This window comes from Gymnoscopelus microlampas (assembly GCF_963454915.1).
Source record: "Gymnoscopelus microlampas genome assembly, chromosome: 7".
Taxonomy (NCBI): Eukaryota; Metazoa; Chordata; class Actinopteri; order Myctophiformes; family Myctophidae; genus Gymnoscopelus; species Gymnoscopelus microlampas.
In genome coordinates this window covers 53,094,983-53,118,141 of record NC_139944.1, presented here as the reverse complement: position 1 = coordinate 53,118,141, position 23,159 = coordinate 53,094,983, and the positions used below count along the sequence as shown (strand labels likewise).

Genomic DNA, 23,159 nt, shown 5'->3' with positions numbered 1-23,159 from the left:
TTTTGACGCTATGTTAACTAATTTTGCTGGGGACCCCCTGGCACCTCAAGGACGACTGGTGGTTTCTGGACCACTTGTTGAAAACCACTGTTCTAACCCTTTCCATAGTCTTTCATTTCCAGGCCTTTTAGCAAAGCATACGGTGCAAAGATAACGAGGCTCTTACTCCAGTGTGCCATCATCAATGAATGCACCAAACCTTTTCCAGGCCTGGAAAACTGTTTTTCTATTTTCAAAAATATTTCCAAGAATTTCATGACCCCGGGAACCCTGTTATTATATTTTGGCAATTCTTCCTTTTTTTTATTAATTAGATAATCAGAGTGTAGAGAGGCAGGTCAGAGAGAAGGGATACGGGTATCGGATTCTAACTCGGGTCCTCAGTCTACGAGTCGCGACTCAAAAGGAACTGGTTGAGACACCAGAGCGCCTCTGCTTGTTACAGGGTAAGGCTAACGACATTCACTTGTGCTGTAATTCATTGTGACTGGGTCATCTTTTTTTTTATGTCTGTCATAGTTAATTGTCAGAACAGTATGACTTCTAGACTGCAGGTGATTTGTCTAAATTGGTGTCGAGGTGGATCTCCAGTAATAACTTCTCTCTCTCTTTATTAAAGGTAGGGTAAGTGATATGTTTTGGTTAAAACAAAAAGTACTTTGTTAAAAGGTTAAAGCACTATATTCTGATAGTAATCATTGCTATAGAGTGTTTGTTCAGTAACAGATGTCTCCCCGTCTCTCCAGCTCTTTAATAAACACAAAATACATTTTCCGGTAGGTGTCAAAATCTCAGCATCTCAGCCAATCAGGAGAACGTACCCATTTTTAAGCTTCATTTTTATAGTGTTCCAGTTCAATTTTGTCTGCTCATTCCTTAGTGTCATCACTTCCAATTTCACTTGTTTAATCTATATCCTGATTGAGTTCTCTGTCCTGATTGGATAAAATTGGAAATGAAACTGAAACAAAAATGCATTTTCTGTTTTATAAAGAGCTGTAGAGACAAGGAGACTCCTCTTACTGAACAAACACTATAGCAATGAGTACTATCAGAATATAGAGCTATTTAACACTTATTTTAACCAAATAAAATCACTTACCCTACCTTTAACCAGTAGCATATCCTGCATGATTACCGGTAATAAGGTCGCCCTTGATAAGGTTTCTTTACAACACTGGAGGTTCGGGTCCGCTACGCTACGTGGCCCTCACACATGCGTCACACCGCCGATCCGACTTATTATACCCATATATGGAGATCTCTGCATCCATCAGTCCTTGTCCCTTTAATGCCCATATACGGAGATCCCTGATGTCATCGGTTTATGCCCATATATGAGCGTGCCTTTTTTTTTGGGTCCATATATGGAGCTGACTGATTTGTCTGCGCCTGTTGCCATGACGACACATTGAGGTTAGACAACACACTCCATATTGGGGCGTAGCTGCATTGGAAACACCTTTATTATGATGTAGTGTCATGAGCGTAATGTCAGAGGCAGTGTTGCCAGATTCTGTGAGAGAAACAAGCAACCAGGTCTAGGAAAACCAGCCCAAAACAAGCGGCTATGGGTCACATGCGCACTTTAACATATACATCAGCTATTTGAAAATAGCAGATCTACAAGTTCATCGCGACGCGTTGTGAGTGAATCAGGACATGGATAACAACACAGAGATTTAAAAAATCAACCAAAAAATCTACTATAAGCAAGAGTGAAGAAGTAGTGCTGTGAAGAAGTATCGACAGAGGCTGCCTGTCTTAGGTGTAATGGGAGTTTATTCCACGCTGTCGGTCCGTAGAAGCAGAATGCTGCTTCACTGTGTTTTTTATATGTCATTGTAGGCACCTCGAGCAGGTCAGCACTTGAAGACCTGAGGGGCCGGTTTGGAACATATCTCTCTAGGCAGTCATAGAGGTAGGAAGGTGCCAGACCATTTAGAGCTTTATAAACTATTAAAATGATTTTAAAATCAATCCTAAAAACAACCGGGAGCCAGTGTAGTGAAGCTACAATAATACCCAAATATAATATTTTATTTTAATCTGTTTGAGTACTTTATTAGTCAAAAATGGAAACGGCAGGTGGCACAGTCAGACATTAAGTGTATACACACAGAAAACCTCAATAGAGCACATTGAAATTATCACTGCATACAAATTATAAAACACTATGATATTAGTTTTCTGGTTGACAGCAGTATATGCAGTGCTGGTGTTGCCATATTCTATGACACAAAAGTAAATGACTATTTTACGGCATGCTGGTTTTTTTCGGCATCTTTGAAAATGCCATGTTTATTGCAGTCAAATGATACTCCATCTATGTATTGGTTTTCGGCTTTTTGCAGTATAAAATTGAAATACTTTCGATTTTTTATCTCTGCTTTCTTTTATTACAGTGAGTTCAAAAATGAATCCAGTAGCTGTTGATTCGTCGTCCAGTTTCAATTTCTTTGCAGCTGTCGCCATTTTGTACAAATAATGATTAGTTTAATGGTGGACTGTTGAACATGTTCAACATGGTCTACTTGTAATGTTAACATCGTTTTAGAATAAAATGCACAAATCTTTTAAAAAGTTTAGAAATGTCTAAAGTACTGCCACACTACGGCAAACAAATAAAAAAAACATGCATTAAACACCCAAATAAAAACACATCAAGAGGTTGCCTTGCTCCTGGAAGTTTGACACGGACACTAAGTCTGCAAAAGACACGTTGTTTAAACACACTATGTACGGTAATTGGGTCAGTTTTCATTGAAGTATGTTTGCAAGTGAAATAGGCCATAACACAGCTTTTGTATACTGCCATATCTAGTGGCATGTGGCCTCAATTGCCTCCTGTATTGCACAAGCAGCTTGCATGAATGCGTTTGCATTTGTCGGAATGGAAATGCATTGGTGAAGTGGTTTCAGTCAGTTAGATAGATATATGTACCTCCAGGCACAGCAAAACAGGAAATTTGACATGTCAGTAACTTGATCACTGGTTTCAACATGGTGGCCTGCATCACTGTTGATCTTCTAATGTGATTTATTCACATTAGAAAACATAAAACATAAAAACACAATCCTCCCCCTTTTGCCTTCGGCCTGGTGGAGATAAATCATCAATTTTACTCTTGTTTGACGTCTCCCTTTAGCGTCCTCTTTACACAGGAGTAGAGGCTGAGCGTGTCGTCCATTATGATGTCATAGAGGACCTTCACCCACGACGTGTAGTGAGGCAGATCGCCGTAGTGCTCCGCCGTGATCTGCTTCGCCAGGGGCAGCCTGCTGCGTCCCGGGATGCTGGGGGAGTCGTGGTGGTAGCCCACGTTGAAGGTGAGCAGGTTGAGACAGCCATAGTAGGAGTAGGTCTCGTGGCCCTTGAGGAACATGTAGTGCTCGGCGATGAAGTGGCCGGAGATGGGATTGCAGGCCCATCCCCAGCATGGAGCCGGCCAACATGTAGACCACAGGCTTTGACGGCGCCCCACAGAGAGTACAGCGCCACGTGCTTGTCCTTTGCTTGGGTGGATGTCTGTTCCTTTTGATCTGGAGAATTTGCTGGTTGCGTATTATTTTGGTAAAACGGGCGTGTCCGTTGGGTGCCAGCACCGCAGCGTAGTCTTAAGTTGTAGACATACATTGCAAGTTGTTTCTGTGTGCTGGTCAGTGCATGCATACTGGTAGAGGTAAAGGAAGAGACACATAGCCAGTTAGTTGAGAAGTGGTTGTAGTGGACCCAGCCGGCCATTAAGGTTGAAGTCTGACGGATAATTTGAAAGATACTTTATTTGAAATTCACTGTAGAAACTAGTGACATAAAAAAAATGCATATCAATGATCAAATCAATACAATCCATAAACTAAATCAAATGGCACAATCCATTTGTCCATAAAACCCATAGCTACATCGCTTAACTTACACAATATTTAAACCTTAGAAAAATAAAAGGAACCAACCAGAACAATAACCCTTAGACAATAAACAATAAGATCACTCTTGATAACAATAAGACCAAAAACGGTATAAGCAAAAACATCAGACAATGCCTTGTTCCCCTTCCAGCTCGGTGCTAAACCTTGACCTTCTGTGGGGCATGGCTGAGATGCCCCTCCGAAGTCTCATTTGTGTTTGTCCGTCTTTTCCTTATTCCGTCCTTTTCAAACAAACATTTTGAACCTCTGTCAGGCCACTACCTTGTTGTGTGAGACAGTCGTCAGTGTTTTAACCTCCATCACAGCTGAGCTCCAATCAATCTGATTCCCTGCAGCTGGTGTACCCCCGATTGACACAATACCTTCTTCTGTCTCCACATTAACACCGTGAATATACAGATTTCAACAATAAAAGCATTAACTGTGGGTCCGTTACAGTGATATTGGGCCTCAACATGAACATTGGCAAATGTATATTGGACTTGTCTCTTGTCATGTCCGCTTATTATAAGCGACTTTGGGCTTGTTTTTCTGTGAAGTTGCTTGTGAATATGAATAAAAAAAGAGGAAAATAATCAAAATATTCACGTCACGTTGTGAGCTTGTAGATCGTCTATTTTCAAATAGCTGACGGTTTAAAGCTATCAATCTGTCAATCCTTTCCGCGTCCGGGCCGGGTGAGCTTCCCTCTGTTGAGTCAAATAGTTGCTGCTTTTGGGCTTGTTTTCCTAGACCTGGTTGCTTATCTCTCTCACAAAACATGGCAACATTGAAAGGCCAAGTGAGGAACAGCGCCACAGATTTACCATAGAGATACATACAGTGGCGTAGCGCAAAATCGTGCTGGACAATAGCTGTGCCACACAATACACAATACAATTATCTGAACACAGTCATGCTTTCAATAAAAAACAAAAATATATATGTTTTAAACCATCGCGAGGTTTTAGCAATATTTTCATACACTTATTTATATTAGAGATAGGTTTAGTCCTTGGGAGGTGAAATACGGCGACCTTAAAGACACCCTTACGTTAAAAAATAATTGTGACTATCTCAAATAATTGCCATTAGACGATTATGTAATAATTGTGAGAGGCCTACCAACATTAACCGCTGCCAGACTTAACTTGAGCCTGGGGAGGGACTGTCCAGATGTGAAGCGTTGTGAGCGATACGTTGTGAGCTTGTAGATCTGCTATTTTCGGCAAATGGTCCCCCCCAGAAAAAGGATGCTAGGGTTCAAGAGGTTAATTGGTTATTTGGCGGCCCCCCCTGTAATAACTCTGAGGACCCCCCCCCCCCCCCTTTTTTTTTGTTTAGAATAAAATGATAGCAATTTGATAGCGGATGAATAAAATGACAGCAGAAATATACAGCTAGGTTCTTAACGTTTTTGGCAATGAGCTCTTGAAGCAACTGTACAGTTAAGACACTGGTAACTACAGTCATAAAGCTGGGAACTACAGTCATATAGCTGGGAACTACAGTCATATAGCTGGGAACTACAGTCATATAGCTGGGAACTACAGTCATAAAGGGATTTTTTTTGTTTTTCTTAATTTTTTTGTGGAATAAAATCATTCTGATTTTGTTTCCCCACAAGAATATAGAATTTTGCTTTGACCAAAATGACAGACTGCGTATGTATGTTGTTTACTGTGTCATTCTGAGCACACACACACATTTCATTAATGGCAAGATTTGCACAAGCTACTGAGGACGACGTCATTTGTCAAAACTGCATAAGAATCAACATTCCAGATAATGATATGATATGATCTCTGTCGGGGTGGAAACCTCATATGTCCAAAACGGTTAACTTTTCAGGATTCAAATTCAAAAACCGCAAAAGTACCAGATCTGCAAGCTCGAAACACGGCACGAAGCGACGCGTTTTGAGCTTTTGAAACTTTTGCGAGACGCTGTGGTATGATCAAGTATAGGGCGTTAATTTACGAAAAAACGCTAAAAAAATATGGAGATAAGAGGTTTCTTTCCTGACAATGATATAACAAAAAGCTACCTGGGAGAATTGAAGTGATGTCATATATTTGTAGGCTGTGTTTTCTCACTGCTTGCATGGCGATATGTTTGCACACACTGTTTGAATTGCTGTATCCACTGGGGCTGGGCAGATGACCGGAAATATATCGAAACCAGTAGTTTTCAACCCTTTTCATATCAAGGTCCATTATTTATTCGGCATTTGAGCCACGGATTCATCACCATTTGATGAGATTTAGACTCTTGGAACCCAAAACGTTTGTTATCGTTGTATAAGATTTTGTCCACAATTTCATCCATGCTGTATTGATGTTGGTATCATAGGAGAGATAACGGCAAACCTTGATCAAAATAACAATTCTTTAATTAAGTAATGCAGATGTTCAAGAGTTAAAGATCCATAAGGGTCCATTTCTATCATTTAGCTGGGGACCACCTGGAACCCCCTCAAGGACCACTGGTGGTCCCCGGACCACTGGTTGAAGACCCCTGATCTAAACATTTAAAACCAAATAATCTCGCTTTATGTAGGTTAATGGAATAATTGATAATATTTTTTTTTATATAATCAACTAAATTGATTAGTTTAATTAACCACTTAACTCTGTATTACGCTTTGTTGTTCAATGGTGGCGTACAAAAACTGAGTAAATAGTCCAATCTACAAGCTCACAGCACATTGAGCTTGTAGGTCTGCTAATTTCACAATATATATTTTTAATAATCGTACTCGAGGCGAAACGTTTTGAAACAATCATGATGTTGATTTGAAGTCGTCATGGCCCAGCCCTAGTATTATCAACTCTGTCTCTATTTAGACCTTTAAGGCTTGAATTTATAATCTTTTATTGGGGCACAATCTTTTTCTTAGTTTTTTTTTATAGGATGCCAATATTCATGTCCATGTTGGAAGCACGTTTTTTACGTTTCATCACTGGTGATGATCTTTTTGCATGCCTGCTGAAGAATGTATTTTTGATGAATATGCATTTATATATACCGTGATATTATAACCACCTGGTGTGACTTTATTTGTATTTTTGTCAACTCTGCACAGTTTAGCAATAGTGTCTCCATGTAAATTAATTTCTACTTTTTAGGTAAATTGTAATGATAAAATAGTTTTTAGAGGGGATGTTTTAAAAAGGGATTTTATTTCATTTATGTTTGGATTATATTATATACTCTGATTTGCAGTATGTATATCTTTGGCAGAGATAACAAAATGCCCTTTTCAAGAAATTGTAATTTTGACAAAGCACTGCATCTCAATAAAATGATCTTATCTAATCAAAACGTTGTGGAGTGAAATGTCCATTAATTCCTTTTTCACAACTACACTGCGTCAAAACGCTTACAAAAAGATCACATGGATTAAAGTTCTCAGTCGCCAGGACTGATTTCCAGTGGTGTAAACTGTTAAGTAACTAAGTACATTTACTAAAGTACTATACTTTTGGAAACGCAGTGCAATTGAGGTATTTTTACTTTACTGGAGTATTTCCAATCTTCAATACTTTTACTTCTACTCCACTACATCTCAGAGGCAAATATTATACTTTTACTCAACTGCAATTATTTGAAAATTTAAATTACTTTGTAGATTGATTACAAAACATACAGTAACCACTTCAGCCCTATATACATTTCGGCCATTTGAAAATGGCAGATCTACAAGCTTGCATTGTGATCTTGTAGACTTATTTTGATAGGTTCTTGGTTTACCTATGATCCTAGATTACTATTTCTATGCATCTGATGTATTACCTGGTGTTTACCTTGCTTACTGTAAATCTCTCTGGATTAAGAGCATCTGCTAAATGCCTAAAATTGTAAATTGTTGGCACCAAACATTCAGAATGCCCATTTCCCCAAGTAGAAAACGTCTAGATTCTAGAACACAACTGCCCTCTACTGACCATCTTTGGTATAGCCCATGAACAAAGTGTATGAACAAACAGAGGGATTAACAAGAGGGACTTGAACAAAGTTTTATTTTTTTCTGTAAATAAACAGCCATAAAAAATTACTTAAACAACTTTTTGGCTTTAAAATCTAGAATATGAAAAACTTATCCTATAAAATCTGCATTAAAACAAAACTTATAACAATACAGTATTACAACAACAAAATTGAATAATAATTTAGGGGGGTTTTCAATCTATAACTGGAAGTCGGCTATACTAAAGACAAAAGAGGACATTAAAGAAGAGTTTGGTTCGTCTCCCGGGCACACGGTTATATCTTACATATTGGAGAGGCAGCATGTTTATAACGATGAACACTCTCCATGGTTATTATTTATTGAAAAGTGGAGACAAGAGCCCTCCCTCAACTCCTTCATCACAAATAAACTCACAAACACAAAAGCCTGATCTATACTTGGTTTGCGTGCCCAGTCCACTCACCGTGAAATCTGCTGGTCGACAAGCTTACAGATCAGCTGTTTTCGGCGTGGGTACATTACAACACCGGTACGCAACTTGATGGCTCTTTTTTTCGACCAATGGGAACGACAATAAGTGAACCGTGTTGTGATGTGAAATGTTATGTCACAGGTTCTGGATTTGTTTCCATACATTAAGGGCCATGTCTTGCGTGTCACCTTAACCCATATGCCTAATTCTTTTTCACCGTTTTGAAAAACATTTTAAAATTGTTCAAATAGCCGATCTACAAGCTCACAACGTGTCGAGGTAGATCGGCTATTCTCACCTTTTTCAAAATAGTAAAAACAAATGCCTAATAGCTGAGGCATAAGGGGTTACGGTGGCGCGCAAGATAGGGCCCTATGGCTCGGTTTTTCAGACATGGCGTTGTGAGCTTGTAGTTCTTATTTTTTTAACAATTTTTAATGAAAAAAAAATTGCATTTTTGAATGACATACCTCTCCCCGCTGTCAGGGGTGGTTCTTCTGGTTCTAATAGAAATGTGAAAAAAACGATAAAATACGCACACCAGAATACTGCTCCCATCGTTGGTTGTCTGTGCAGATTTGATAGTTTTTTCCTGTTGAACTCTGGGTTCAACCCTTCATAGTCGAAAAGAGGCCATAAGTATAAATCAGGCAACACAGATTCCAGTTAGGCGCCAGAACGGGCGCAAGCATCAGACAGAACACCTTATTATTTTAAATTGCTGGTTGAAACTTTTGGGAATGATGTGTTTTTTTTTTTTGAAAGGCACCATTGTGACATCCTGGAACGTTTCCCCTATTCTGGTCCATTCTAAACAATGGGAATGAATTAGAAGTTACACACAGAGGTCCTTATTGTTTGCTCAGATGTTACTCCCAAGACAAAGCGTGTGACATGGTGTTGTTGTGTCTTTTTAGAGTCTCAGGTGGGGTACCGGCATGGTGACGTCGCGGAAGAACCGGTGAACCAAGGCATTTTTGGCCGATAATCTCTTGTTTGGATCGTATGTCAGCATTTGCTGTGGAGGAAGGGGAAAAAACAACAAAGAAATTATAACATTGAAATGAAATTATTCATTACAACACTTATTTGGGAGGCCAGTAATAAGAGACTATTTGGGGAATTTTAGTAATGAATCTGACAGTGAATACATTTTACAAGATGTTTTCAGCTAGAAATTGTTAAGGGAACAACATGACTAGTGGCAATTAATCATAGTCTTTTGAATAAAATTCCATTTAGTTTTGGTCATATTTTAGTCACCTGAAATAGTTTTTGTCTAGCTTTAGTCGACTAAATATCATAAGATTTTAGTCGACAAAATCTACAGTTGATTTAGTCGACTAAAATGTATTTTGGCGGTGCCTTGATGGCATCGTAATGGCTGATTTTACACTTGGTTGCATGCTGAAAATAGCAGATTTACAGCATGACGCGTTGTTGTGAGCTTGTAGATCGGCTATTTTCAGAGCAACCAAACATAAAATGACTTGTCTTAGTTCTACTGGATCTCTTCTCCACTCATCTCTCACTAACATTTTAGTCCAGTTTTTATTTGTTGACAATATATTTAGTCTTAGTTTTAGTCATCATAGCTTAGTTTATTTAGTTTTCGTCAGTGAAAAAGGTAGTTGACGAACATTTCTTTTGCTTTAGTCGACGAAATCAACACTGGTTTCAAATTAGATTACACAAATGAATACAGTTAACATGGTACTAGCAAAACTTTTTTTTTTCCCCAAAAAAATGGCAGAGACAAGCTTTTAGATTGTTACGAAACAAATTGCGAATTTTCCCCTATAATGCCAAGCCCAAACTGGGGACCCAACCTTCAAGTGGTTAAGTATAAGTAAAGGGGAAAATTGCAGCTATGGTAAAGTAAAACCAATGTACTCACGGCGATCAGCTCCCGGCCGTCCTCATCCAGGAGCGGCACCACTTTAGTCAGGTCCTGCCGGGCCCACTTAGGGAAGGAGGGCTTGTAGTCGGGCATGGAGGTCACTCCTGGCCACACGTTCTCGTCCGGCGTGCCCAGGGTCCTGAAGATCCTGAAGAGCTGGTCGATCTCCGAATCTCCTGGGAACAAGGCCCTCCTGGTGATCTGGGGGACAGGGGCGGGCGGGTACGGTAATCATGAGATTTTTCGCTTTATTTATTATTTATTTATTTATTTTAAGTTGAAAAGAATATTACCATCTCAGCAAAGATGCATCCTAAGCTCCAGATGTCTACAGCTGTGGAGTAGTATTTGCAGCCCAGGAGGATCTCTGGAGCTCTGTACCATAGTGTTACCACCTAAAACATTAACAGAAGCATGAGTTAGGAGAATTTAATAATCTACTAAGAAAACCATGAGAAACCCATATTTACACCATTCCAAGTGATCTAAATCAGGGGTCCCAAAACGTATTTTTTGCACCAAAGATCACAGTGATGTTGCTAGGTTTTCAATGCAATGGGTCCTGGGATGCAAGGGTGGTCTTTTAGATGGGTCCCAGGGACATTTTATGGGTCCCACAAAAATGCACAGCGTTTAACTCGTGTTTCATCTTATATGGTTATATTCATGTAGAACATGTATCTGAAAGAAAAGTACACAATTCCAAATCCGACAACTAGTACTTGTAGTACTTGATTTTTTTTTTTACATTAACCACTTGAATCCTAGTATCCCTTTTCTGAGGAGAACTTTAGCCAAAAATAGCAGATCTACAAGCTCACACTTGTGAGCTTGTAGATCGGCTATTTTTGGAGTTATAGGTGTGTAAAGGGAAAAAAGAGCAGCAAAAGTTTATCTGAAACACAATTTTATACAATATAGAGGGGGTCCCTGCTTCATCTCTCTCTCAACTAGGGGGTCCTTGGCCTGAAAACACTGAAGACCCCTGCTCTACAGGGAATTATTTGATATCTGGCTGCACGGAAAGACACAAGAATCACAGCTGCCATTAATTAGTGCTGTTCAGAGTTGATTGCCTAGTGGTCAAATTGGGGTCAACGAGCCATCGTTAACTTGCTTTGAAGTTGGGCTGTAAGTTGCGCAGCACTTTCACTCTCTCCCTCTAGCAGCAGCTCGCAATGCCCTGAGACAGAGAGAGAATACTTCTCCATACAGCGGTGTTTTACCGAGATTTTTCTTGTTTTCTGCACTATGCCTTGTAATCCGCGGACGGCTTTGAAATCCACGGATGGCCTTCAAATCCGCGGTAATTTCCGCTAAATTGTAGTGCGTCCCATGGACGCAACGAGGGTGCCGTGAATGCGTCCTTTTTCAATATGGTGCGTCAGAGACGCAGGACGCAGGCCTATGAGCATCTCTGGATCACTTCCATATAATCAATATTTTTGCAGACCACCGTTGCTTAAAAAAAAAGCCCTTTTGATTCTTATTTCCTGATTTATTAAGGGCTTTCCACACTGGGAGTGATTTACATGCCTTAATTCTTTTTCAATGAGTGGCGAGAGGGCAGGTAGGAAGGCGCAGGCCATCTGATAGGCTGAGCGACAAGTGGGTACACGTACACTCCTGTGAAACTGTCACGTTCATGCTCGTCTCGCGCACACTCCTGCCCGTGACAGTTGAAAGGTGTTGAGCTTTTTTTCCCTATGAGGCGTGTTTAAAACGCATCTATTCACACGAGGAGCGCAGTGCGACCTCCACTAAAAAATGTTAGTTTGTTTAGTTAGTTTGAAATAATCGAGACGCATTTTTGTATCGTTTATTCGCGTCACTCCTGGTGTGTGTAATGACCTCAAGACTTTACAATAGGCTCAGTTCTGTTTGTTTTAAAGGGTTAGGATTAGTTATTAATCTTCAGGAGTACAGTACACCTGTATAGTAACCTCACCTCGTGAGTGTACGTGCGGACAGGAACGCCAAAGGCCCTCGCCAGGCCGAAGTCTGCCAGCTTGATCTCGCCCTGGGCGTTGATGAGGAGGTTCTGGGGCTTCAGGTCTCGATGCAGGACCCTGTGGGAGTGGCAGAACGCCAAGCCTTGCAGCAGCTGGAAAAGGTAGCTCTGTGGAGAACAGACAAAACAGAGAAATGTGTAGAGTTTACACTTTAACAGAGTCCAGACAGTCTTGAGAAATATAAACACAGCGGACATTCCAATATGCTGAACTGAGAGATACAACAAATCACCTATCACCACTCTTAGATGATAGTGGATTTTAGATTAGTGTTTTAGGTTATTAGATTTTTAGGTAGAGAATTGCATTTTTGTCTCCACCAGGAGAGTTTGTTTTCACTTTCTGAAACTGGGACTAACATTGGTCAAGCCTCACGTGACAATACGGTGAAATAGTGTGATCTGATTGGCTAGTGACGTATAGCGGCCTATAAATACATGAGTCACTTTGAAAGAGTCTTAGCCTCTTTCAAAGTGAGGTAAGACAGGAATAATCACGAAATGGCTGAGAAATGGCGGATACTGTAACAATTGGATAGGACACTTACACAGACAGGACAGATAGGACACTTACACAGACAGGACGGATAGGACACTTACATAGACAGGACGGATAGGACACTTATGCAGACAGGACGGATAGGACACAACACAAGTCTGCTGGCGGAGACTTGTGCTCCGAGGAGCACTTTTTCTAGTTTAAATTTGTTTTCTGTTGTAATCAGCCAAAATAATTCAATGTTTTTAATGGCACTTATCTTTTTAACCTGTGATCACGCTGAAGGCTGAATAAACATACATTCACCAACGACTTTATTAGGTTCGCTTGTCCAACTGTACATTAACACAAATTTCTAATCAGCAAATGACATGGCAACTGACAACTCAATGCATTGGTGACAGAGACAATATAAAGCATTGGTTCTCAAAGTGAGGTCCGGGGACCCCCAGGGGTCCTTGAGAGGGTTCCAGGGAGTCCCCAGCTAAATGAGGGATAGTTAGGAATCAAATGTACCCTTATGGGTCTGTAACTCAGAGAATGTACAAATGGAACCAAATAGACCCTTACGGGTCTATTTGGTTCCATTTGTACACTCTCTGAGTTAAATTAACATTGATTTTAAAATATAAATTGGGGTCCCAGAGATAAAAATGCCATTAAATGGGGGTCCGTAGCCCTAATGCATGTTTAATTGGGGGTCCGTGAAATTAAAAAAGGTTGAGAATCACTGCTAGAGCCGTAAAAATGTTCTCTTATATTGGGGGTCCCTGGCATATCTTTTCAAATGGGGGTCCGTGGGCTAAAAAATGACAATTTGGGGGTCCTTGACATGAAAAAGTTTGAGAACCACTGATATAAAGAGACCTCCTAACATCAGAAGAATGGGATTTAGGTTCAAAAATATTAAAGGTTTTCCCTTTAATGTTGGTGAAAAAACATCAATAAAACATGTGTTGTTCTTTTGTTTTAGCTAAAGCTTACCTTCACCAGAGGTAAAGGGATACCGGAGACCGACGAGGAGTCCATGAACTTCTTGAGGTCCTGGTGAAGGAACTCAAACACAAGGTAGAGCTTGTTTTCTGTGTGGATGACGTCACGGAGCCTGGAATACAGCGAGTCTAATGTTACCGCGTGAACTCTGAACTCTGACAGATGGAAAATGTGAATGAGTTTTAGCATTAAAGCAGACGTTCACTCAGGCGGGAACTTCAGTGACTTACTTGACGATGTTCGGGTGACTGAGCTCTTTGAGGAGGGAGATCTCTCGGATGGCAGTGCTTGGCACGCCTTCTGTTTCCCTGAATAAAGAGCATCCATCATGTTTTAATTGAATACTTTATGAATACATTAAGACCTGAGGCCGATACTACAAATGTCTTCTAAATCCGGTCTGAAAAAACCTATGTTGCTACAATATCAGTGGTTCTCTAACTTTTTCATGTCAAGGACCCTCAAAATGATATGTATTTGGCCGCGGACCCTCATCTCAAAATATTTTGTTCGAAGGGACACCCAGAAGCAAAGATTTGAGTTACAAATATTCGCTTTAAATATATATATATATATATATATATATATATATATATATATATATATATATATATATATTCAAAGATTTGCACACATTTTCACGATTTTTCAAAAATAAGCAGATCTACAAGCTCATAGCCCGGCACTTGGAATCTGAGGGGAATGAGATCAGTGGATCTCCCTCTGGTGTTGTTGTGCCCGTGGGCATCGCTCACTCGCACTGGTCCATGCATTCATTTATCATGTATGTACAAATCTAAGTTGTAGCTAAATGATTCACTGAATGCAAGTAGATACAGGAGCACAGTGAAGAGGGAAAAACACATTCTACTTACTACTATGATAGGACTGTATTTTGAGCGTATTCTTCATCATCAATGCCATTGTACAAATATAAGTCATATTATCTATTGACCATTATAACCAAAGGAGTCATCAAACATCTCCGTGCATCTTAGTCATTCTTAAAACATTCTCATTGGGTTAACTTCTATGGTGAAATAACAGTGAAATTAAACCGTTCCTCAGGTTGCTGGCTCTCCCTCAAGAAGGACCCCTGAGGGTCCACTGATACAACCAGCCTGTTAAGGTTGGCAGCCTTGCAGCCTTATGCAAAAGTTAAAATGTAATTTAGATGTTAGATTGATTGAATACTTTATTTAGACGTGTGCAGAGAAAAAGCACATGAAAGTACAGTTTAAATACAAGGTCAACTAAATAGGATTAAAAATCCCATGAAGATGCAACTTTTGCATAGTGTCAATGTACAGATTTTTTAAATGTTATACTATTTAGACTGATGATAGGTTCTTGGTTTACCTATCATCCTAGATTACTATCTCTGTGCATTTGATGTAATACTTCATGTTTACTTGATCACTGTAAATCACTCTGGATTAAGAGCATAGGTCTGCTAAATGCCTTAATTGTAAAACAAAAAAATAATTAATTCAAATAGTTTATTAGCTGGCAAACTAACAAAACTAACGTAACTCTTTGTGTTTCAATGGACCAAATCATAAACTAAATTTGACACTCATCCATTTAGAAAATGGGGTCCAGGGACCCTCTAGTCTGGGTTCATTCACTGAGGTCGTTCCAAATGGACCTTTGCACTTGCAGGTCTGTTAACTCTCAGTGTTATTATTATGGGGGTCTTTGAAATGAAAACCTTTGAGAAGAACCACTGGTTATCACACAAAGCTGTGTTGATGCAGTTAGTAGCTCATTGTTTATGTTGTATAACAGTGTGTACATCCCATCATAAACCCAAACAGACATGTTAGAACATGTTCAACCACACTTACGTGTCCAGTCTGATCTTCTTCAGAGCCACAGTCTCTCCGGTCACTTTGTTCTTGGCTTTATAAACCACTCCATAGGTTCCTTCTCCTATCTTCTCCACCTTCTGGAAGGCCTCCATGTCTGTATGTCTGTCTGTCTGTTGTTTGGGGACCCTCCTTTGTGTTGATGAGCCAGTTAGCTCTCTGCTAAAGCTACAACCAGACCAAACAATAAACAAACTAAACACAACAAAAGGCACTGACTTTGAGGTTTAAGCCGCCCTGTGCTAGCTGTTGTTAGCTACATTAGCTTCTACATCCACACACACACATGAAGGTACAGACCTACAGACTAACAGCTTCTTGTTTCCAGGGTTACAGTAACAGACAGACTCTATAAAGTGGTTGATGATGATGAACAGTTATAATCTGATCACATAATAAACAAACCAACCGTCCACCCCGCCGCTCTGTTCCCGCGTTACACAAGGGCGCGCTCGTTTTGTTTCAGAGAATTCAGACCACCCACCGAGCGGGCGTGACTCTATATGGGCAGCGGTATTGCCAGATACTGTGTGAGAAATAAGCAAACCAGGTCAATGAAAACAAGACCAGGAGATTGATTGAATACTTTATTAACAGTTTGGCAAAACACAGAAAGTACAGTTCTACACAAGGTCTGTTAAATGGATTAAAACCCATGAAAGCGCTATGGCTTGTTTCCATTGGGGTCCATGTTTATTCAATTCATCGAAACATTTAAAGACAAATAATGATATACAAAATATCAAAAACATATGCAAAAACATATAAACGAGTAGTAATCAAAAATAAAAATGTATCATGATACAGGTGATGGTATTTCTGCTGGGCATTACTGCCTGACGCACCTCCAATAGTACCTTTTGAGCAGATGTGCTGTGACACCTCACTGAACACCTCTATGTCTATGGGCCTAAACGGGTCATCAGCTGGGGACCACCAGGGATCAACGTTTCGCTCCTTTAACCCCAGAACGTCCACTGGTGGTGGAGCGACGGCAGGGATCTCTCCCTGCCGCCCCCGGCTGATGCCTTAGGTGTTATTCGGCCCCCAACTCTTTTTCTTCTTTCTTAGCCACAGCCAGAAGCTGCCTTTCTCCGCCTCCTCAGCCAGCTCTTTCATGGCTTTCCGATGCCTTGCTCCTGTGCATCCCATGTCGCGGAGTAGGCGAACAGTTGAGGAAGCTACGTAGCCCCTGCACCCCACTTCCACAGGGCACGTAACAGCTTTCCAGCCAGCCTCCCGGCACTCTGCCACCAGATCTGCATACTTGGCTCGCTTCCGCTCGTTAGCAGCCTCCAAGCCCCCTTCCCATGGGACTGTGAGTTCAACCAGAAGGACTGTCTTGCAAGCCTCCGACCACATGACTAGATCTGGTCGGAGCGATGTTTCCACAATCTCCCTGGGGAACTGGAGCTGTTTCCCCAGGTCGACCCTCATGGTCCACTCCTTGCCCGGTGAGAGGAGTCTTGCCGTATCTTTCTGACGGGAGGGTTTGACTCTCTGTCCAGCCCTGGCAAACTGGATGGGATGTCTGCCTGGAGTGGAAGGTCTGCTGTTTGCCTCCTGTCTGCATGCCTCTGTCACCTCTGCCAGCTTTTTCAGCATCAGGTTGTGTCGCCATCTGTAACGGCCTTGGGACAGCGCTATCCTGCAGCCGGACAGGATGTGCTGGAGGCTCGCATTGACAGTGTTGCAAAGGGGACAGGTCTCTTCGGCACCAAACCATTGATGGAGGTTTCGGGGGCAAGGCAAGGTGTCATACGTTGCTCTGATCAGGAAGCTGAGCCTAGCTTGGGGGATCTTCCACACGTCAGACCATGACATGGATCTGTTTGCGAGACCTTCCCATGATGTCCAACGACCTTGCTGGCCCTGGGACACCGCTTTGATGTTAAGGCAAACTGCTCAGTTCTTGCCACTTTTTCCACCACCATGGCTCTTCGTTCTTTTTTGGAAGCCTTTGACCAGAACAAGGGGGTTTCACCCCTCCCAAGGCCTGCTCGACCCTCCTGGACTCTGCCGACTACCTCGCGGTGCCTCAGCCTGCCGATTGCCAAGTTGACCTCCTCCTGGGCTTTCCACTTTCTTCCAGTTCTTATCTGGGTGCCCGCTGCTCTCACCAGCTGGTCAGTGGATTCCCTGAGCTCCAGCACTGAACGAGCCTTCTCTTGCTTGTATCCCAAGCTGATGGATCACAGTGGCAGCTGTAGCGTGTTCCTCCCGAAGAGTCCTACGTCTGATAGGCATCTTGGTAGTCCCAGCCACTTTCTGATGAACGAGTTTGCCAGCCCGTCCATCTTGCTTACCACTGAGGAGGGGATTTCGCTCATCTTCAGAGGCATCACCCTTTGGTACAGTATGAACTGGTAGCACCATACTTTGTACTTGCCGGGGAGCTGGCTTTGGTTGATCCTAGCCAGGCCATCTGCAAGCTGCTTCCTCACCGTCTCCCCCACCTGCCTGTCAGAGAGCTCTGCTGTGTAGGTTCGACCCAGGCTGCGGACAGGTTGGCTTGCCAGTAATGGGATGGGCTCACCACCTGCGACAAAGATGGTCTTGTCGCTTCTGACTCCTTTCCTGATAGACAGACTGCGTGATTTGGGGGGTTTGATCTTCATCCTCGCCCAGCTCACAAGCTCATCTATCCTCTTCAGCAGTCTTGTTGTGCATGCTGCTGTCTGGAGTATTGTGGTGATGTCGTCCATGTAGCCTCTCAAAGCTGGTAGCCTTTGCCATGATGCGAGTTTCACTCCTCCGACCATCTTCCTCGCCCCTATGAGGATGATCTCGAAGGCTGCCACAAACAGGATGGAAGAGATTGAACATCCCATGGCAATGCCTACTTCCAGCTGTTGCCAGTTGGTTGTGAAGTCCAATATATAAGGTCATAAGAGCACTTTTTTAAACCTATATGCATCAGCTATAAAAAATAAATACATTTACAAGCTCATAAGAGCACTTTTTTAAACCTATATGCATCAGCTATAAAAAATAAATACATTTACAAGCTCACAAGTTCACAATGTGTCGCGATGCAATGCGTTGTGAGCTTGTAGATCTGCTATTTTCAAATCATTTTTGGGGAAAGAAATGTGGAATATTTGGAATATTTTTTAAACATTCTAATAACACTACAAAATCTGGTACTGGGGGTCCCTGGCACAAAATATTTTCAAATGGGGGGTTAGCGATGGGGGTTACATACATTAATCTAAACAAGCCCCCAAAAAACACAACCCGCAACTACCAATATTTACAAGCAACTGTTGTTTCTTGTTGCAAGAAAACCAAGCCCAACGTCACTTATAATAAGCAGACATGGCAACACAGGACAGGGCTACAACGTGACTTAAAACGAGCGCTCTAAAACGCTGCAAGGGTCACGTGATCATAAACGTCATGCCGTACTCGCCTACGTCACTGACGTAAACCGTAAAGCATGCGCCGTTGTCGCGCACTGTAAATAAATAGCCGATCTGCAAGCTCAATGAGATGTTGTTGATAATATGCGGTCGAGTGGTTCTCAAACTTTAAGAAATATATTGTATTTATTTCAAGGACCTCGAGTTTGGTTGGTTTGCATTGAATTCATAGCATAGGCCACAGACAGGTTCTATTCTAAGTGCTCAACAGAAGGTGGCGCTAAATGCAAAGAATATGGATGGATGGGATAACCGCCATCAAGTCCCAAAAGATGAATAATATCATATCTCTGGAAACAACAACAACAACAACAAGATCAGCATAATTAAGCAGCACCTCGTCTCATTCAGCACGCTTCGAAGTTCCAAAACGACACCATGAACGCCGGTTCGATATTTAGTGATATGTTCGAAAAGCACAAGGTAAAAAATACTGAATATAAGAATTAGGCTACATTGGAGTTAGCCCTGAAACATGACCGTTATGGATGATCTTCAAAATAGTGTTTGTACTTTCTCCCTTATTGGTCCGTACATCTACATAAACGTTCATATTTCAAATATAAAGTTCTTACCTCATGGCCACAAATGTTACAATCATGTACGGGCGCTCAGAAGTACCCGTATGTTCCGTATTGTTCAATAAAAAGCATTTTAATCCGATCGGTGGCCATTTAACTGCTGTTTAGCTTATGCTTTCAACTACGCTACCCTATCGGTTGGGCGGTGTATTGCACTCTGACACACTATAACTCTATGAGACAATGGCCACCGATCGGAATAAAATGCTTTTTATTGAATAATACGGAAGATACGGGTACTTCTGAGGGCCCGAACATAATTGTAACATCCGTGGCCATGAGGCCAGTACTTTATATTTGAAATATGAACGTTTATGTAGATTTATGGGCCGTAAATGGAGAAAATGCAAACACCAGGTTGAAGTTCATCCATGACGGTCGTGACAGACGACCCTCGTGTGATCCATGGCTACAATGTAGTGTAAAATCGTACCACTGTAGTAGCCTACATCACTGTTTCTCGACAGTTTTTCATGTCAAGGACCCATAAATTGATATGTATTTGGCTGCGGACCCCCATCTAAAAATGTTTTGTGCCAGGGACCCCTTAAGAGAAGAGTTGTCAAACTTTTTAGGAAATATAGTTGATCAAAAATAACCCTGTAAAGTAATGTTACACAGTCAACTAACTTGAAGAAGTTGTAGCAGACTTGATTGTTATTGTTTCAGATATTATGTGGTGCAGAGCCTAAAGCAGGGGTCAGCAACCTTTTTGACATGAAGTGCCATGTTTTTATGTTCTTGATAGTTACTGTGCCAAACATTACGTTTAATTATTCATGACACCACATCAAAATAGGCTTCTTTATTTGTTTTCTTCTTTAGAGATATTTTCTTTCACATCAGGATGTAATGATCATTAGATACAGAGCAATAACCACCTACTAAATCTGACTGGGCAGAGTTTGAATGAATGTAGAAGTATGTGCAGGATGTCATTTGCATACAGATATGAGGGGACTTAATTTAATTGACTACATCTTTAAAAATATTTTATTTTAAAACTTTAAAATCCTCTCTCACACCTACATCTGGCCTAAAGACTGAATGCCACTGGAAGTCCACATTATGACACAAGATCAGAAATGTATTTAGGCTCTAGTCTAGTCTAAACCATTCAATGCCTTATAAACCAACAGTACTAGCATTTTGAAACACATTCTTTGACACAGCCAGTGTAAAGATCTAATAACTGAAATATTTCAATGTAGAGGAGAAACCCCAAATGTATGTATTTAGTCACAGACCCCGAATTTGAAAATTAATAGAATTTGTCTAAAAACATTAAAAATAAAAACATTTGTCATCATTTTTTTGGAAATAGGAGATCTGCAATCTCACAACACGTACTGCAGCACAGCAGCGTGTTGTGAGCTTGTAGATCGTCTCATTTTGCCGGGACCCCGTGGACCCAACTTTGAGAACCACTGCATTAAACAATCGTTAATACCATCTGACCATCTCTTTCATCCCCTCTTGCTGTCACACAGGCTTGTCTAGCAAAGGGAAACATGTCTCAATTCAGTGACGGATACAAAGATGAATTCATTGAAGTCTTCATCCCCAAGTCCCATTTACCCCTCTGCCTCATGGATGCTACCGCGGCCCCGCCCTGCCCTCTGGATGCGGCCTTCTCTCTTCAGGAGGACCACGCCAGTCTGTTTGCAGAGAGCAGGCATCCTAACAGGGTCCTAGAGGGCCTGAACAGGCTGCGGCTCAACGGTGCCTTTTGTGACGTGGTTCTGTGCTGCGGGGGACAGGAGTTCCCCTGTCATCGTAACGTGCTGGCCTCCATCAGCTCCTACTTCGAGGTAAATGCACACCCCTCAACTTTTCATGTAGGCCTGCAACTGCAGATGCACGATATTGAAATATGACCGATATCTGATAATAATGCATGGTCAAATCGGCCGATATATTACATTATTACATATTATATTTGTATTGAGCTCATTGCTGAATTATAATTCTTTTTAAAATCATTTGCGTCAATATCTGTGAAATATAGGTCAATATCTTTAAAATATCGGTCAATATCGGTGAAAAAATATCGGAAATTATTTTGAAATCGGCTCGATACCGATATTGATTTTTTTATGAAATATTGGCCGATATCGATATGCTAATGATAATATTGTGCATCACTACCTGCAACAACTTACTTTTCTGATTCATTAAATAATTGAGAAGCTTGAGAAGCAGCTTTTTTTAAATGCAATTTGTTTCGTAATTTGTTATACATCAACAAATCAATGAACCATACTTTGTCGCACAACTGAATGAATTTGAACTGAAGTGAACATCATGCTATAACCAATCAAATCATTGTTGACACAATGCTAATAAGAAAGGCCTGAACCATGAACTTGAGCCAACCATTCAACCTTTTCAACCTGCACAGGTCATGTTTACTGCTGCCATGATGGAGTCCAGACAGCAAAGGGTGGTGATCAGTGGAGTAGAACCTCAGACGTTTGAGGTGTTGGTGGGCTATGCCTACACTTCAGAGGTGGTCATCTCCACGGCAAATGTGCAGGTAATGTATGATCATAATCCTTATTCCAGGGGTCTTCAACAGGGGGTCCTCGGAGGCACTACAGGGGGGCCACCAAATCTTTGTGTGATAACAACTTTATTTTTTTTACATGAACCACTTGAACCATAGCATTCATATTCTGGAGGGAACATTAGCTCAAAATAGCAGATCTTCAAGCTCACAACATGTCGCAGCACAACCCGTTGTGAGCTTGTAGATTCTTCGGTGAAGAGGTTTTGTGTAGAGGGGGTAAAAAAAAGAGCAGACCAGGTACACAGAGCTAAAGTAGTCCATGAAGCCATCCATGAAATCTATGAAAAAGTTTAATCTGCAACACAATGTTATTACAATATTTAGTAGGTGTCCCTGCTTCATCTCTCTCTCAGCTAAGGGGTCCTTGGCCTGAATAAAAACATTGAAGACCCCTGCCTTATTGTCTCCATTTGTGTCCTACACCGGTGCTTAACGAACTTTTTCATTTCATTGATTTGGTGTAGGAACTGCTAGCAGCAGCAAACCTGTTGGACGTGACGGCTGTTAAAGAGGCGTGCTGTCGCTACATGGAGCGACACATGGACTTAAAGAACTGCGTAGGGATTCATCTCTTCGCTGAGGTCCACGCCTGTAAGATGCTGGAGGAACTCAGCATGGATTACATCCTGGAACATTTCAGTGACATCTACCAGCAGGTCAAGACACGGATGGATACATGCATGCATTTGTTTTGTTGTGCTTTTTCTCCTATAAATGTGTTACACAACCAGTCACCACCAAAACAGACCAGAAACCTGTGTAGAAACCAAGAGGGCAAAACCTGTTCGCTGAAATTGAAAATCTCTTCCGGGTTCTCGTTCAGCCTGCTGGTTCCTATCAATGGCCCAACAGATGTTGCTATTTCACCTTCGGTGGTGGCAATACATTATAATCGCAATAGAAGTCAATGAGGTTTTGGCAAACTTTACACTTTTTTTTCAATCGCTAGTTTAAAGTATTTT

At 41.3% G+C, this 23,159-nt stretch overlaps 2 protein-coding genes across 4 annotated transcripts in view; one reads left to right on the top strand and one right to left on the bottom strand.

Annotated features, from left to right (window-relative positions):
- Positions 1-3,310: 3,310 nt before the first annotated feature.
- LOC311049183 (kelch-like protein 23) overlaps positions 3,311-23,159 on the top strand; it is a 30,779-nt gene continuing 10,930 nt past the window's right edge. For 2 of the 3 annotated variants that reach the window (XM_084062669.1, XM_084062668.1), the window contains exons 1-4: positions 19,240-19,470; positions 21,119-21,439; positions 22,030-22,164; positions 22,662-22,853. In XM_084062669.1, the coding sequence (XP_083918795.1) occupies positions 19,426-19,470; positions 21,119-21,439; positions 22,030-22,164; positions 22,662-22,853 (693 nt within the window). In that variant the 5' untranslated portion in view covers positions 19,240-19,425. Of the gene's footprint in view, positions 3,331-19,239; positions 19,471-21,118; positions 21,440-22,029; positions 22,165-22,661; positions 22,854-23,159 lie in introns of those variants that run through there. The other variant, XM_084062670.1, reaches the window with a different exon arrangement.
- Positions 7,915-16,054, bottom strand: cdk2 (cyclin dependent kinase 2). The gene is made up of 7 exons (XM_084062716.1): positions 15,605-16,054; positions 13,988-14,065; positions 13,749-13,869; positions 12,203-12,373; positions 10,548-10,649; positions 10,252-10,455; positions 7,915-9,372 (listed from the first exon to the last, which is right to left on the bottom strand). Exons 1-7 carry the CDS (start codon positions 15,718-15,720, stop codon positions 9,268-9,270), a joined length of 897 nt encoding a protein of 298 aa, XP_083918842.1. The 5' UTR covers positions 15,721-16,054; the 3' UTR covers positions 7,915-9,267.